General features: G+C 40.7%; 1 protein-coding gene across 4 annotated transcripts in view; it reads left to right on the top strand.

Moving 5' to 3' along the window:
- Positions 1-17,447, top strand: part of PSD3 (pleckstrin and Sec7 domain containing 3) — a 314,418-nt gene that overhangs the window by 189,344 nt on the left and 107,627 nt on the right. For all 4 annotated transcript variants that reach the window (XM_068972089.1, XM_068972088.1, XM_068972087.1 and 1 more), the window contains one exon: positions 3,874-3,917. In XM_068972089.1, coding sequence (XP_068828190.1) covers positions 3,874-3,917 — 44 coding nt within the window. The remainder of the gene's footprint in view (positions 1-3,873; positions 3,918-17,447) is intronic.

Below are 17,447 nucleotides of genomic sequence, written 5' to 3'. Positions count from 1 at the left end.
ACTGGACATGGAACAACTGACTGGTTCCAAATAGGAAAAGGAGTGCGTCAAGGCTGTATATTGTCACCCTGCTTATTTAACTTCTATGCAGAGTACATCTTGAGAAAAGTCTGGACTGGAAGAAACACAATCTGGAATCAAGATTGTCGGGAGAAATATCAATAACCTCAGATATGCAGATGACACCACCCTTATGGCAGAAAGTGAAGAAGAACTCAAAAGCCTCTTGATGAAAGTGAAAGTGGAGAGTGAAGAAGTTGGCTTAAAACTCAACATTCAGAAAACGAAGATCATGGCATCTGGTCCCATCACTTCATGGGAAATAGATGGGGAAACAATGGAAACAGTGTCAGACTTTATTTTTTGGGCTCCACAATCACTGCAGATGGTGACTGCAGCCATGAAATTAAAAGACGCTTACTCCTTGAAAGGAAAGTTATGACCAACCTAGATAGCATATTCAAAAGCAGAGGCATTACTTTGCCGACTAAGGTCCATCTATTCAAGGCTGTGGTTTTTCCAGTAGTCATGTATGGATGTGAGAGTTGGACTGTGATGAAAGCTGAGTGCCGAAGAATTGATGCTTTTGAACTGTGGTGTTGGAGAAGACTCTTGAGAGTCCCTTGGACTGCAGGGAGATCCAACCAGTCCATTCTGAAGGAGATCAGCCCTGGGATTTCTTTGGAAGGAATGATGCTAAAGCTGAAACTCCAGTATTTTGGCCACCTCATGCGAAGAGTTGACTCACTGGAAAAGACTCTGATGCTGGGAGGGATTGGGGGCAGGAAGAGAAGGGGACGACAGAGGATGAGATGGCTGGATGGCATCACTGACTGGACGGACGCGAGTCTGAATGAACCCCGGGAGTTGGTGATGGACAGGGAGGCCTGGCGTGCTGCGATTCATGGGGTCGCAAACAGTCAGACACGACTGAGTGACTGAACTGAAACTGAAACTGGAAAACCATAGCTTTGACTATACAGTCCTTTGTCAGCAGAGTGATGTCTCTGGCTTTTTAATATGCTTTCTAGGTTTGGCAATTATGCCTTGATTTAAAAAAAATGGAATATAGTGGCTATTTTGTATTTAAATACATTTATACTTTGAATAATGTTATTCAACCTTACGTAAGACACAGCAGCCATATATATAATTGAAACACTTTCCTGTACACGTGAAAATAACACAATATTGTACACTAACTATATTCCAAGATAAAATAAAAGTTAAATTTAAGAAAATAAAAAGACACTGCAGACAGTCAAGTGGAAGGTAATCTTAAGGTGTAGAAAAGACATTTTAGGAGAAATGTGTTCTGTATAAATACTCATGACACCTTATTGACCAATTCTACCCTCGTAATGAATGAAATGGAAAAATACATGTGCATGTGTGTGTGTGTATGTGTGTATATTTATGTTTGTATGTAAGGGTTTGGAGTATTGTGTCAGCATAAATGATAATTAGAAGTTGCATCTTCATTCACTCTCAGGTTTGGTTTAGTACACCTCCAGAGCTGCTCGTCAAATCCTGTGGGAAGTGTGCGTGTTTAGAATTATCTTTGGCTACATCCCTCCCTGTCTTTGGTGATAAAAGTTTGATCAGGGTATGTGAGTGTTGGATGCATTTTTGAAACAGATTTTCTTTTAGTAATCAATTATCATAAAGCATTAAAAAGATTCAGGAAAATCCCTTTGTAATTTTGTCATTGAAAAGAATAAGGATTCAATTTTTTGCCATATATATATATATATATATATACACACATAATCACATACGAACAGGACTTTGGCTTCTGGTATAACAGGTTTGTTGAATTTTACAGGATCCTGTATAATAAATTTTTGTTGTGTGATGTATAGCTGACAGAGTAACAAGAATGTTCCAATTTGAAACTGAGTTATGTCTTCAAGCAAACTATTCTTAAGAGCAAAGCATTTGAAAAAGTTGATCTAGGGCAGAATTGAATTTATTTGACATTTTCTAGTTGCCTAGATATCATTTTCTACCTTTATAAATAGATAGTTTTTTATCTTTAACAATTGTTAAATTTCTCCGGTTAGTATTGTGTGTGTTAGTATATAAAGAACCATGAATGATCTGTCTCTTCTCAAAAACCCACTATTACTTGTGGGTTCAAGGCGGCTCTTACAAGTAGTAGAATCCACTTAAAGACACTTATAGCAAGAGTCTCCTGAGGCTGGAGCCAGACATTGACCCTGAACTTCTGTACGCGCAGCCTCAAGAGACATTAACTAAGGTTGTCCTACTTCTTCAGTGAATTTGAGTTCTTTGAAAAGAGCATTCAATTTATTTTATTTTACTTTTTTGTATATATAACCTTGTACTCTTTTTTTTTTAATTTTAAAATCTTTAATTCTTACGTGTCATTCAATTTATAACACGATCTCTGTGTCTTGATTTACCCCTTATTTTCTTTTGCTGTTTTACCATTTCTATATTTGATGACATGATAATTTCTGTATTTGATGTCCCGATAATGCTAAAATGTGTCCTACATTTTATTAGCTACCCAGTAGTTAAACTGACTACTATAGCCACACTGAAGAAATCCCGTGGAGTCCGTCAAGACGTGGCTAAAGATGCACGTATTGCATCTTAAGTAACGTAAAATCTGTACCCAAGCATCTTTGTCTTGAATTGCAGTGAGTTTTGCTAGAAAGGGGCTTTACTACCTGTGTGCAGTCTTTCTGATTACACACACGTAGACTGCCTCTCCCACTTAGGCCAGACGTGTTAAAAGGCAGAAAATAGTCTACAAGGCAGTTTTGCTCTGCTCTGCTGTGCTACCCGGGGAACAGTCTGACCCTGCCATTTCCTCACTTGGAAGATGAGTTGTTTGATAGCATCTCATCCCACTTTTCCTGTCTTAAAGTAAATGAGATGAGTCTAATAAGTCCAAATCTCTCTTTAAAAAAAAATGCTCCGACTCCTCACACTGTTATTCTGCACCTATTTACCCTTTCTTCAGTGAAGTTTGCAGTTTTCGTTTTCTGTCTTAGAGATGCACTTGTGTTTTCTTACATTATAAACATCTTACTCAAAATTAAGAAGCTAGAGGTGTGAGGTAAGTTTTTCTTAGGTTAGTTATCTTGGTGGAACAACTTGATTACAAAAAGTTTAATGTGTTGATTACCAGAGCTGGAGCCTGGTGAGGCGGTCTTACATGCTGTCTTGTCTATGATTGTCACGGCTCTAAGGGAACTTTCTGTCTCCCCCTCCACCACCTCACACACATCAGGGTCACACTCACTACCTGTAAGGCAGAATTATGAGGTGAGACCAAGACAAGTTGCCCAAGTCATCGATATAGAAACTCTGAAATTACTCTGAGATAGTTTCCCGTAATTGGGCTTCAGTCTCCCTTCCATTTCTCTTGCTCATTAAGTTGTTATGAAAACTGTTATACCTACTCCATTAATGAAAAGGTATGAATTCCATCTTAAGTGATGTAAAATCTGTAACCAAGCATTCCAAAGGCAATTTGGAAGTTGTAGTTTCTAAAGTGAAGCTATATGACCACATTTTGAATAAGAAAAGTAGACGACGTGATGTAATTCTAGTTCGTCCTGTGTTTTGCTGTGGTAGAACGCAGCCCGGTGTCGTGTGTCGTAGTTACGAAAGACGTTTTCTGCCTCGTGGGACATCTCTGTGTAGCTCTGACGGCTGCCTGCCCTGTGTCTTTAGCTCACCTGTGTCTTCCCCGTTCCTGCAGCACCAACAGGATGACCTGCGAGGGCCCTGGGAGCCGCTGGCTGACTCAGTCAAGCCTTTCGGCTTTTGTCATTTGCTGAGTTACCAATGTAGAGCAGGATGAAGAGAGTAATCCCATCTTGTTTTCTCTCCTTCCAGGCGCTGTACAACTCAATCAAGAATGAGAAGCTCGAATGGGCAGTGTGAGTATGCTGCATGCCCGCCTGTTAGTGAATGGACTGTGTGCTCTTTTCTTGCTGCCTTTCTTTGTGCCTCACCAGTGATCCTGGAGAAGGGTTAACTGCACAGCCAGTTCTCATTTTACACCACCAGGGTCTTACCTTCTCTGTGTAAGACCCGTAAACCCTGGGTATTCCATGTCTTTTTCTTGGTACCAGCATGCTCCTATTATTTTAAACTGTTTGCTGTGCCTATCTCCAATTAATTATCTTTTTATTTTCTAAAAAATGGCATTCAGAAAGAAAATACGAGTAAAGTAGGTAAAAAATTCCAAATTTTTTTCCAAAATCTAATACACATGATGTGGGTGCCATACACTTATTCTAATGATCTCCTTCTTATCATTATAGGTCAAGATTTTCTAATCCTATCTCCTATGATACTAATTCTACCAGGATATTGATAGATAAGCTTTGGAGGAGTATAGTACTTGTATGTAATGAAGTCCACAGAAAGAATAGCAACAGCAATGCAAGAAGTTGCGTTTCCTAAAAGATTTCGCACAATTGTGTAAGTTTAGACAATAGTTATAGGAAAGGTGCTGCTGGAAAATTTGTAGGATATATTCACTTGCATAGGAGGAACCTTGGTGCTCTTTTATTTTATTTTTATTGAAGTATACTTGATGTCCAATATTATATAAATTACAGGTATACAACATAGTGATGCACAGTTTTTAAAGGGTAGATTCCATTCTTAATTATTAAGTTCTGGCTGTTTTCCCCATGTTGTACAATATATCCGTGTAGCTTATTTTGTACCTAGCAGTCTGTACCCCTAAATCTTCTCCCCTTGTATTGTCCCTCCCACCTTCCCGCTCCCCACTGGTTTGTTTTCTGCATCTATGAATCTGTTCCCTTCTTGCTGTAGTTAGTAGTTTGGTGTATTTTTTAGATTCCACATTTAAGTGGAATCACACAGTATTTGTCTTTCTCTCTCTGACTTGTCACTTAGCATACTGCCCTCGCGGTCCATCCATGTTGCTGCAAATGGAAAATTTCATTCCGTATGTGGCTGAGCAGTATTCCATTGTGTATATACATCACATCTTGTTTATCCATTCCTTGATTGATAGACACTTAGGTTGCTTCCATATCTTGGCAGTTGTAAATAGTGCTGCTAGAAACATTGGAGTGCATATATCTTTTTGAATTAGTGCTTTTTTCCTAGATATTTACCCAGCAGTGGGATTACTGAATCATATGGAAGTTCTAGCTTTAGTTTTTTGGGAAATCTCCGTACTGTTCTCACAGTGGCAGCTCCAGTTTACATTCCCACCAACAGTGTCTGAGGGTTCCCTTTTCTCCACATCCTCACCAGCATTTGTTATTTGTGTTCTTTTTGATGACAACCATTCTCACAGCTGTGAAGTGATAGCTCATCGTGATTTTGATTTGCATTTCCCACATGATTACTGATGTTAACCATTTTTTCATGTGCCTCTTGGCCATCTGCATATTCTCTTTGGAAAAATGTCTATTCAGGTCTTCTGTCCATTTTTTTTATCATTTGCAAATATTTTCTCCCATTCAGTGGGTTGTCTTTGTGTTTTCTCAGTGGTTTGTTTTGCTATGCAAAACCTTTTAAGTTTAAAGGCTTCACATGTTTATTTTTGCTTTTATTTCTTTAACCTTAGGAGATGGATACAAAAAAAATATTGCTATGGTTTATGTCAAAGAATGTTCTGCCTATGCTTTCTTCTAGGAGTTTTATGGTATCTAGTCTTCCATTGAGGTCTTTAATCCCAACATTGACTTTATTTTTGTATATGGTGTTCAGATGTTCTAATTTCATTCGTTTACATGTAGCTGTCCAGTTTTCACAGCATCACTTTTTGAAGGGACTGTCTTTTCTCTATTGTATATTCTTACCTCCTTTGTCATAGATTAACTGACCGTGAGTGTGTAGGTTTATTTCTGCGTTTCTGTCGTGTTCCATTGATCTGTGTATCTGTTTTTGTGCCAGTGCCATACTGTTCTGATTACTGTAGCTTTGTAGTGTAGTCTGAAGCCAGGAAGTGTGATTCCCCAGTTCTGTTCTTTCTCAAGATTGTTTTGTCTGTTTGGGCTCTTTCATGTTTCTATATAAACTTTAAGATGCCATATTTTGACAGGATTTACATTGAGTCTGTAGATTGTCTCGGGTAGTATGATCATTTTAACACTATTAGGTCTTCCAGTCTAAGAACATGCTGTATCTCTGCGTTTGTTTGTGTCATCTTCAGTTCCTTTCACCATATCTCATGCTTTTCCAACTACAGGTCTTTTACTTCCTTAGGTAGGTCTATTCATAGGTTTCTAACCGGGTTCCATGGAGCCCTAGGGTTCAGGGAGATGTTTAGGGACCTCCCTAGGTGATGTGAGTGAGGGGAAAGGGAAGCATGACCGGGACCCACTTCTACCTCACACAAGCATGACACCTACTTCAAATAACCAAAGTAGCCCCATTTTTATCTTTTTAAAATATATAGAGTTCTACTGAGTAGCAATCCATACTGAAGAAAAATTTTTTGAAAAGTACATTCCAGTATTCCCATTTCATGTACTAGGTAAATGAAGCCAAGAAGCATTTATTAACAAATCCAGAGTCACAGAGCTAGTGTAGAGACAAAGCTAGGATTTGTTTTTCTAGCAATCCTGGCTCCCCTTGGCAGTACCATGTTACCTCACTTCTCTGTAGCCACACACTCCTTTTTATTATTATTATTTATTTTTTAATTGAAAGATAATTGCTTTATAATATTGTATTGTTTTCTGCCATACATCAACATGAATCAGCCATAGGTATACGTATGTCCGGGCTTCCCTGGTAGTTCAGCTGGTAAAGAATCTGCCTGCAGTGCCGAAGACCCTGGTTCAATTCCTGGATTGGAAAGATCCCCTGAAGAAGGGATAGGCTACCCACTCCAGTATTCGTGGGCTTCCCTGGTAGCTCAGATGGCAAAGAATCCACCTGCAAGTTGGGAGACCTGGGTTCAGTCTCTGCTTTGGGAAGATCCCCTGGAGGAGGGCATGGCCACCCACTCCAGTATTCTTGCACGGAGAATCCCATGGACAGAGGAGCCTGGCGGGCTGCAGTCCGTGGGGTCGGAAAGAGTTGTACACGACTGAGCAAGTAAGCACAGCACAGCACATACATATGTCTCCTCCCTCTCAAACCTCCCTCCCACCTCCCACCCCCTCCCACCCCTCTAGGTTGTCACAGAGCACCAGTTTGAGCTCCCTGCATTATACAGCAAATTCCCACTGGCCATCTGTTTTACATAGAATAATGCATGTGTTCCAGTGCTCCTCTCTCGATTCGCCCCGCCCTCTCCTTCCTCCACTGTGTCCACAGGTCTGTCCTGTGTCTGCATCTCCACTGCTGCCCTGCAAATAGGTTCATCAGTGCCGTCTTTCTAGATTCCATGTTAATGCACAATAATTGTTTTTCTCTTTCTGACTTACTTCACTGTGTTTAATAGGCTCTGGGTTCATCCACCTCATTAGAACTGACTGAAATGCGTTTCTTTTTGTATCTGTAGCCACATACTCTTAGCAAATCTTTGCTAGGCAGGGATCACATCTGAATGTATAACAAGAGAGATTTATGTTAAATTTATAGTCTCATGAAATGCTTCTGGTCATTTCATCTATTCCACAAACAACCTTTGAAGCAGCTATTTCTGTGCCTGGCCCTGTGGTAAAACCTAGATACACATTTGAAAAAGACAGAGGTTCTTTAGCTAATAAGGACATAGCATGGGAGCAACTGGAGTGGGGGGACTGTACCCGGACAGACGCATAGAGGCAGTGGTGAGGGACACAGTCAGCCAGGTGCCCGTGGAAGGCCTCGGCGCCCCCTGCAGGACAATCACTGTTTCTTCCCCACTTCCTTTGTTAGGTTGTTCTTAATTCATGAAGCTTCTTTGTACTAGACAGTGTGCTGGAAATTTACAGAAAAGAAACGGCAGTAAGACATTTTCCTTGGCCTAAGAAATCTTACAGTCTAATAGACCAACATGTATTTGTTTTTATTTATTTACTTATTTTTTTAAACAAAGGGTGGTTACTCTTTCTGATTTGGATGGGATGGTAAGGTGAGTTGAAGTGGATAAGGGGCACTTATAACTTAAGTTAGAATTGCTTAAAATTTAGCTACCAGTGGACCTTCAGAGAATATAGCAATTAATAGAAAAGGGAAAATAAAGTAAGTGCAGTGTCATTCAGAAGGAAAATTAATGGTCTTCTTCTACTTTGAACCTTCATATGTAGTGCTCTTATTGCATTTAGGATTAAATACAATATTTAATTGTAAGAAGCATGAAAAATCCATGTATCCAGCTTCGTTGTTAGAACACACAGTAGAATTAAATGTAAATAATATACGTTTGGGCCCTCCCCTCTCCTGCTTCCCCCAGTGTCTGGGCTGCAGCAGCACTGACCTTGCTTTCATTATGTATAGCTGTTCTTTAACTCTGAATAAGCATTTTTACAACCTTGTGTCATGGGATAATCTGTGCTATTTTATATTACTCTATAACTCAATTTACCAGAATAGTTCAATGCCTTTGTTTTTGCTTATAAATTAAATTGTTTTCTGTCTACTCTCCTATATCGGATTGTCCTGGCTGACCTGTGATGTCCCGGCACATGGCCCTTTCTGTCTTTTGGATCCTATGTTGTGGAAGCCTTCAGCTTTAAGAAGCGCGGTTTTAAATACCTGTAGGCCCTTGTTTGGGCTCTTTACCATTTTGTAAACGAACTTTAGTTTGGCTAGTGTTCTCTTCACGCATCCCAGCCTTGTCGTGGCAGAGGGGCTTGTGTAACCCCATGAAGCGCTGAGCCATGCTGGGCGGGGCCACCAAGTTGGGCTGGTCATGGTTTAGAGTTCTGACGAAACGTGGTCCACTGGAGAAGGAAATGGCAGCCCACTCTAGTATTCTTGCCTGGAGAATCCCCAGACAGAGGAGCCTGGGGGGCTATAGTTCATAGCATCACAAAGAGACGTATATAACTGAAGCGACTTAGCACCCACACCCACCCCAATAAGAAAGAAGTGACTGGGCCAAAGAGGGAGTCAGCTGTGGATCTATCTGGTGGGGAAGGTAAAATCCAGTGCTGTAAACAGCAATACTTCAGAGGAACCTGGAATGTTAGGTTCATGAATCAGGCTAAATCGGATGTGGTCAGGCAGAAGATGGCAAGACTGAACGTCGACATCTTTAGGAATCGGTGAACTAAAATGGAATGGGAGCGTTTAGTTCAGATGACCGTTATGTCTACTCCTATGGGCAAAAATACCTTACAGGAAATGGAGTAGCCCTCAGAGTCAACAAGAGTCCAAAATGCAGTACTTGGGGGTAATCTCAAAACTGCAGAGTGATCTTGATTCATTTCTAAGGCAAACCATTTGACATCACAGTAATCCAATTCTGTGCCCCAACCACTGATGCCATTGAAGCTGAAGCTGAATGGTTATATGAAGACCTTCTAGAACTAACACCAACAAAAGATGTCCTTTTCATCATAGGGGATTGGAATAAAAAAGTAGGAACTTAAGAGATACCTGGAATAATAGGCAAGTTTGACCTTGAGTACAAAATGAAGCAGGACAAAGGCTAACAATTTAGTCAGGTGAACACATCGGTCATAGCAAGCACCCTTTTCCAACCACACAAGAGATGACTCTACATATGGCCATCACCAGATGGTCAATACTGAAATCAGATTGATTATATTCTTTGCAGCCAAAGATGGAGAAGGTGTATACAGTCAGCAAAACCAAGAGCTGACTATGGCTCAGATCACAAGCTCCTTAGTGCAAAATTCAGGCTCAAATTGAATAACATAGGGAAAACCACTAGGCAATTTGGGTATGACCTAAATCAAATCCCTTATGATTATACAGTGGAAGTGATGAATAGATTCAAGGAATTAAATCTTATAGAGCTCCTGAAGAACTGTGAATGGAGGTTAGTAACATTGTACAGGAGGAAGTCACCAAAACCATCCCCCAAAAAAGAAATGGAAGAAGGCAAAATGGTTGTCTGAGGAGGCTTTCCAAATAACTGAGGAAAGAAGTGAAGCAAAAGGCAAGGGAGAAAAGCAAACATATACTCAACTGAATGCAGAGTTCCAGAGTATGCGAAGGAGAGATAAGAAGGGCTTCTTAAAAGAACAATGCAAAGAAATAGAGCTTAACAATAGAATGGGAAAAGTTAGAGATTTCTTCAAGAAAACTGGAGATATCAAGGGAATATTTCATGCAAGGATGGGCATGATGACAGAAATAGTAAGGACCTAACTGAAGCAAGTAAAGTAATGCTCAAAATTCTCCAAGCCTGGCTTCAGCAATACATGAACCATGAACTTCCAGATGTTCAAGCTGGTTTTAGAAAAGGCAGAGGAACCAGAGATCAAATTGCCAACATCCGCTGGATCATGGAGAAAGCAAGAAAGTTCCAGAAAAACATCTATTTCTGCTTTCTTGACTATGCCAAAGCCTTTGACTGTGTGGATCACAATAAACTGTGGAAAATTCTGAAAGAGATGGGAATACCAGACCACCTGACCTGCCTCTTGAGAAATCTGTATGCAGGTCAGGAAGCAACAGTTAGAACTGGACATGGAACAACAGACTGGTTCCAAATAGGAAAAGGAGTACGTCAAGGCTGTATATTGTCTCCCTGCTTATTTAACTTCTATGCAGAGTACATCATGAGAAACGCTGGGCTGGATGAAGCACAAGCTAGAATCAAGATTGCTGGGAGAAATATCAATAACCTCAGATATGCAGATGATACCACCCTTATGGCAGAAAGTGAAGAAGAACTAAAAAGCCTCTTGATGAAAGTGAAAGAGGAGAGTGAAAAACTTGTCTTAAAGCTCAACATTCAGAAAACGAAGATCATGGCATCCGGTCTTATCACTTCATGGGAAATAGATGGGGAAACAGTGGAAACAGTGTCAGACTTTATTTTTCTGGGCTCCAAAATCACGGCAGATGGTGCAGCCATGAAATTAAAAGACGCTTACTCCTTGAAAGGAAAGTTATGACCAACCTAGATAGCATATTCAAAAGCAGAGACATTACTTTGCCAACAAAGGTCTATCTATTCAAGGCTGTGGTTTTTCCAGTGGTCATGTATGGATGTGAGAGTTGGACTGTGAGGAAGGCTGAGCACCGAAGAATTGATGCTTTGGAACTGTGGTGTTGGAGAAGACTCTTGAGAGTCCCTTGGACTGCAAGGAGATCCAACCAGTCCATTCTAAAGGAGATCAGCCCTGGGATTTCTTTGGAAGGACTGATGCTAAAGCTGAAACTCCAGTACTTTGGCCACCTCATGCAAAGAGTTGACTCATTGGTAAAGACTCTGATGCTGGGAGGTATTGGGGGCAGGAGGAGAAGGGGATGACAGAGGATGAGATAGCTGGATGGCATCACCGACTCGATGGACATGAGTTTGAGTAGACTCTGAGAGTTGGTGATGGACAGGGAGGCCTGGCGTGCTGCAATTCATGTGGTCACAAAGAGTTGGACACGACTGAACTGAACTGAACTGAAGCAGAGAAGATTAAGAAGAGGTGCAAGAATACACAGAAGAACTATACGAGAAAGATCTTAATGACCTGGATAACAATAGTGTGCTCTCACCTAGAGCCTGACATCCTGGAGTATGAAAGCAAATTGGCCTTAGGAAACATCACTACAAACAAGGCTAGTGGAGGTGATAGAATTCTAGCTGAGCTATTTCAAATCCTAAAAGATGATGCTGTTAAAGTGGTACATTCAGCATGTCAGCAAATTAGGAAAATGCAGCAGTGGCCATAGGACTAGTAAAGATAAGTTTTCATTCCAGTCCCAAAAGAAGGGCAGTGCCAAAGATGTTCAAACTACTGTACAATTGTGCTCAGCACACATGATAGTAAGGTTATGCTCAAAATCCTTCAAGCTAGGCTTCAGCAATAGGTGAATCAAGACCTTTCAGATGTACAAGCAATGTTTCAAAGAGGCTGAGGAACCAGAGACCAAATTGCCAACATTTGTTGGATTATGGAGATAACAAGGGAGTTCCAGAAAAACATCTGCTTCATTGACTACCATAAAAGCCTTTGACTGTGTGGATCACAACAAACTGTGGAAAACTCGTAAAAGGATTGAAAAAAAAAAAAAAATGGATAGGAGTACCAGACCACCATACCTGCCTCCTGAGAAATGTGTCTGCAGATCAAGAAGCAACAGTTAGAACCTGACGTGGAACACCAAACTGGTTCAAAATTGGGAAAGGAGTACATTAAGACTGTAGATTGTCACCCTGCTTATTTCACGTATATGCAGAGTACATCATGAGAAACGCTGGGCTGGATGAATCACAAGCTGGAATCAAGATTGCTATGAGAAATACCAACAACCTCAGATATGCAGATGATACTTTAATGGAAGAATGTGGAGAGGAACTAAAGAGCCTCTTGATGAAGGTGCAAGAGGAGAGTGAAAAAACTGACTTGAAATTCAACGTTCAGAATCTAAGATCATGGCATCCAGTCCCATCACTCCATGGCAAACAGAAGAGGAAAAAGATAAAGCAGTGACAGATTTTCTTTTCTTGGGCCCCATCATCATCACTCCATTGGTCACACTTACATGCCTAACTGAAGAATACTAATCATGCTGGAATCTTAATAATAGTTCTAATGTTACTATTAGGTGGAACTCACAAATTTAGAAGATGATCTATGTGAGCATTAGGTAAAAGTATAAAGGATGTTATTGGTTTGATTGTTCTGTTTAGAAGTTCAGTGAAAATGCTTTGAGTATAAGATAAGGAACAAAACAACAGCAATGTCTTAGTCATAAAAAGGTGATTATTAACTTGAATTAGATTTTGAGCTGGAGAGTTGATTTTGCTTAAAAATTTGTTGCCTAAAAATGATACTGAATGTGAATCCTGGATTTTGATATTTACAGGAAGATTTCAGGGTGTAGAATTAAGGAAAGTTCTCTCACTTAACTTTTTGAAGTATAGTTTTGTGAAGAATCTGAATCATAGCTCACGCGTAGCATTTAATCTGTAAGTAGCTATTTTTCTCAGCCAGCTCAAATATGTTGAACTCAGGTAGATAGGACACTGGACACATTGTCACCCGACTTTAGCTTTAAAATTAAGAGCAAGGTTAAAAAAAAAAAAAAAGATGTCAGCTTTCTATGTAAGTGGCATCTCAATGATGAGATTGAGATGGATACTTAGAATTTTTAAGAATTTTATTCTTATAACAGCTTTAATATTCAGAAAAACAAGATGCGAGCAATATAATTTACAAATATTATCTTTAACTGCAGAATATGCTGAGCAAACAGATTGGAGAGCAAATGGACTGTGGCTATAATGTCAGTAGCCCACTCATTCCAAAGTAACTTTAAATCCCTGAGATACAAAAAACTGTAGAGGCTGGGATATAAGGAAAGTTTCTTCCTAATATGCTGATGATTTAGAATTTTATATCATTTATATCAATTGCTAAGCCTTTGCTTAGAAGGAAATATAATAAATATAATTTCTACATGAATATGCACACAATGGCTAGCATAGTACCTGGGACATTTTAGACCATAGTTGTTTGGATTCTGCTGAGCATTTTGTGTGTGTACATGGTAACATACACAAAAACCTGCATTTTCCTAGGTGAAAAATTTAGCCTGATCAGTAATGAGGAAGTGTTTTTAGTTTCCCATTCAAATTTTCATAATACATCTTTTGAAAACATCTAACATCAGTCTTGACCCCAGTATACTTCCAACTTTTTTTTTTTTTTAACTGTATTAATATCTGCAGTTAATTTTTTCTCAGTTTGGAAAGGGTGCTATAGCAGTTGTACATGTAGTCAGATCCTGTATTTCAGAAAACCTACCTCCTTCTCCCATCTGGCAGCATTCTCGTTAGTGTTAAAGGGCTAATAATGGAGCTTGACATTTTTAATAAAAGCATATCCTCTTTTTTACAGGTAAGATATCCGTGTCAGAATAAGGTAATTTTAGAAAACAAAATATATTTCCTGTTTTCATCATAATTTTAAAATTGAACTTCTTTTTTCTTTTTTTTTTCGGTCAGTGACAAAGACAGGTCCGTTTTAAACTCAACCTGCCTGTGCCCCAGGATGTAAATTCGAAGCCCCATGACAAGTCAGCACATTTTTTATAATGTTATTCTTCACTTTATTTTCCAGCAATCACTTGATCACAGTATTGGGTTTATATTCAACTTAATGTTCTGTCCCTGCGCTCAACCACTGTATTCATTTTCTAGGAATGGATTTACTGAGGTGTGACTTTGTTGTTGACAGTCGCTCAGTCACGTTTAACTCTGCGCCCCTGTGGACTGCAGCACACAGGCTTTCCTGTCCTTTACCACCTCCCAGAGTTTGCTCAAACGCATGTCTGTTGTGTTGGTGATGGCATCCAACCATCTTGTCCTCGGGCGCTGCCTTCTCTTCCTGTCCTCAATCTTTCCCAGCATCAGGGTCTTTTCCAATGAGTCAGCTCTTCACATCAGGTGGCCAAAGCACTGGAGCTTCAGCTTCAGCGTCAGTCCTTCTAATGAATATTCAAGGTTGATTTCCTTTAGGACTGACTGGTTTGATCTCCAGTATAACTTATATACTGTAAAATTCATCCATTTCAGTGTCTGATTTCATGGTTTTTATAAATTTAGAGAGCTGTATGATAATCACTACAGTTCATCACCCCACTAGACTCCACATGGATTCTTTTTGCTTATTATTCAGCATGTTTGATATGAACTCTTCCCTTCTGGCTGGTCCTACACTGGTTTGTGCTCACCTCTATCAAAGTCTGTATTATAAGACTCCTGTTTATAAAAACTTACTACTCATTATCATTTGTATTTTTCCCCTTGCTGGACTATAAGTACTTCAAAGGGCCTTAATCGTTCTGATCTTTTCACTGCCTAGCACACTGCCTGGCAGGCAAAGCCTCCTTGTAATCATTTCTGAGCTGGCAGTGACTCCCTCCTGGAGACAAGCAAGGGCTTGGCTGCTCACTGCCTTCTGTGCTCAACAGGCATCCCTGTAGATGGGGACTTTCAAATCTTTTTAATCAGGGAGGCCCCCCATTACCTGCCCATGAGAGGCTGACCTGTCTGAACCTTGATTTTTCACTGCGTTGATAAGCTGTATCTATTTTGGGTGGTTGTGGGATTAAGAAATTAAGTTAGGATGATGTTCATGGTAATGACTAGATGCTCAAGGTGGAGGACCTAATTCATACCCCACTCCTGTTTTCAATGTTCTGGCAAGAGAAGTATGTACACAAAATACTGAGTCAAATGAAGTGAGTCATCCACTTTATAAACCTAAGTTCAAGGCACCCTAGAAAGTTGGATTGGAAAATGCAGTGGGGATCTGAGTGACTGCTGGACGTGCTAGGCTCAGCACCCTCTAACCTGAATGTAGGCTGAGAAACCAGAACTGAAGGAGCAGAGACAAGCCCGACCCTCTGTGTTTGCTGAGGGATGCTCAGGGTGGGCACTAAGAAGCACAGTGAAGTTCACAGTTCCCAGGCACAGGCCGTTAAAGACCGAGACCAAATCCCAGATCTGTGGAATGCTTCCCTTCCCCACAAGAGCCCTGTTTGTAGCGGTTGCTTTTACTCAGTACATTGATTCTGACTTTCAAGAGAAAATTACAAGCCATACTAAAAGGTGCATGGTTTGGAAAGACAGAGCCATCATCAAAACCAGACTCAGACATGGCTCGAAATTTGGAATCATCAGACCAGGAACTTAAAACAACCATTACTATGCCATGGGCTCTAATGAATACAGTAGACAGCATGCAGAACAGATGGACAGCGTGAGCAAAGAAATGGAAATCTAAGAAGAATCAAAAAGAAATGCCGGGGATCAAAAACACTGTAACAGAAGTGAGGAATGCTTCTGATGAGCTCATTAGTAGACTGGTCACATCTGAGAAAAGACTCTCTGTGAGCTTAAGAATATGTCAATAAAAACTTCAAAAACAGAAAGGCAAAGAGAAAAAACACTTGGGAGACGAGAAGGGACAAAATATCCAAGAACTCTGGGACAACTTCAGAAGATTACGAACATGCACATGAGTGCCGGAAAGAGGAGAGAGAGAAAGAGAAAGAGAGACACAGACACGGCCTGGGGAAGAGGGGCCAGGAAATACTGGAAGCAGCAATGGCCGAGAATTCTCCCCAAGTTCAGGCCAGACACCAAGCCATCAATCTGAGAAAAAAAAAAAGTACAGCCAGGCATTTCATTTACATCCTGCAGAAAATCAAAGATAAGGAGAAAAGTCTTGAAAGAAGCTGGATGAGAAAAGCACCTTACCTTTGGAGGAACAAACCCAAGAACCTCTGACTCAGACTATGTAAGCAGAGAGTATAGTGAGACATTTTAAGTGTTGAGAGAAAAACCTCACCAACCTAAAATTCTGTGTTCTGAAAAATTACGAACTCAAAAAGACGCATGCTGCCCACTGTGCTTAGCAGCACTGTTCACAGTAGTCAAGACATGGGTACAGCCTGAGTGTACATCAACAGTGAACGGATAAAGACGTGACACGCACATGCACAAGCGTGCACACTGGAATAGTACTCGGTCATAGAAAGAAGGGAATTTTGCCATTGGCAACAACCTGAAAGGACTTGGAGGGTACTGTGCTCAGTAAAATAAGTCATACGGAGAAAGGAAAACGCTATGTGATATGACTTATATGTGGAATCTAAAAAAATAAAGCAAACTAGTCAATATAGCAACAACAACCACAACAAAACAGTCACAGAGAGAACCAGCTAGCGTTTACCAGTGGGGAGAGGGAAGCAGGGAGGGGCAATAGAGGGTAGAGGGTTAAGAGGCACAGACTACTCTGTATAAAATAAGCTACAAGGAAACACGGTGCAGCATGAGGGGTATAAGCAGTATTTTATAATAACTATAAATGGAGTATAACCTTTCAAATTATGAATCACTATATTGTACACCTGTAACTTACATAATGTTATACATTAACTATACATCAATGAAAAAGAAATAAGGACGTCATCCAGATGGCAGCACAGGTTGTTCCCGACTTTACTCCCCCTCCTAAGAACAAGTAACAAAAAAAAGACGCTCCTGAGAGATTCCTGGAGCAGAGAGGAGCTGGAAGCACCTCTGGACCCCAGAGTCAAAGCAGCCAGCACCAGAAGGGCAGGAGGAGAGCTGCGTGCTGACTGCACGGCCCCTTCCCCAGGCCAGTGCCTCCTGCCCCACACCGTGCAGAGGGGTCTCCCTTGAGCTTGTGGTTCCCCACCGTGAGAAGGGGGAACCAGCCGCCAACCAGAACCGCCCCCCCAACCCCGCACTCAGCACTGTGCGTGTCTTTATAGGAGTCCCTGCTCTGATCTCACACTTGGGAATCACCTGGGAGCTTTGGGGCTTGGTCCTGGGTGTCTGAGACGGGGGGAGGAAGAGGGGCTTGGCAGACAGCATT

Source organism: Capricornis sumatraensis, chromosome 4 (assembly GCF_032405125.1).
Source record: "Capricornis sumatraensis isolate serow.1 chromosome 4, serow.2, whole genome shotgun sequence".
Lineage (NCBI taxonomy): Eukaryota > Metazoa > Chordata > Mammalia > Artiodactyla > Bovidae > Capricornis > Capricornis sumatraensis.
Note: the sequence above shows the minus strand (reverse complement) of the source record. Positions and strands in the feature narration are given on the sequence as shown.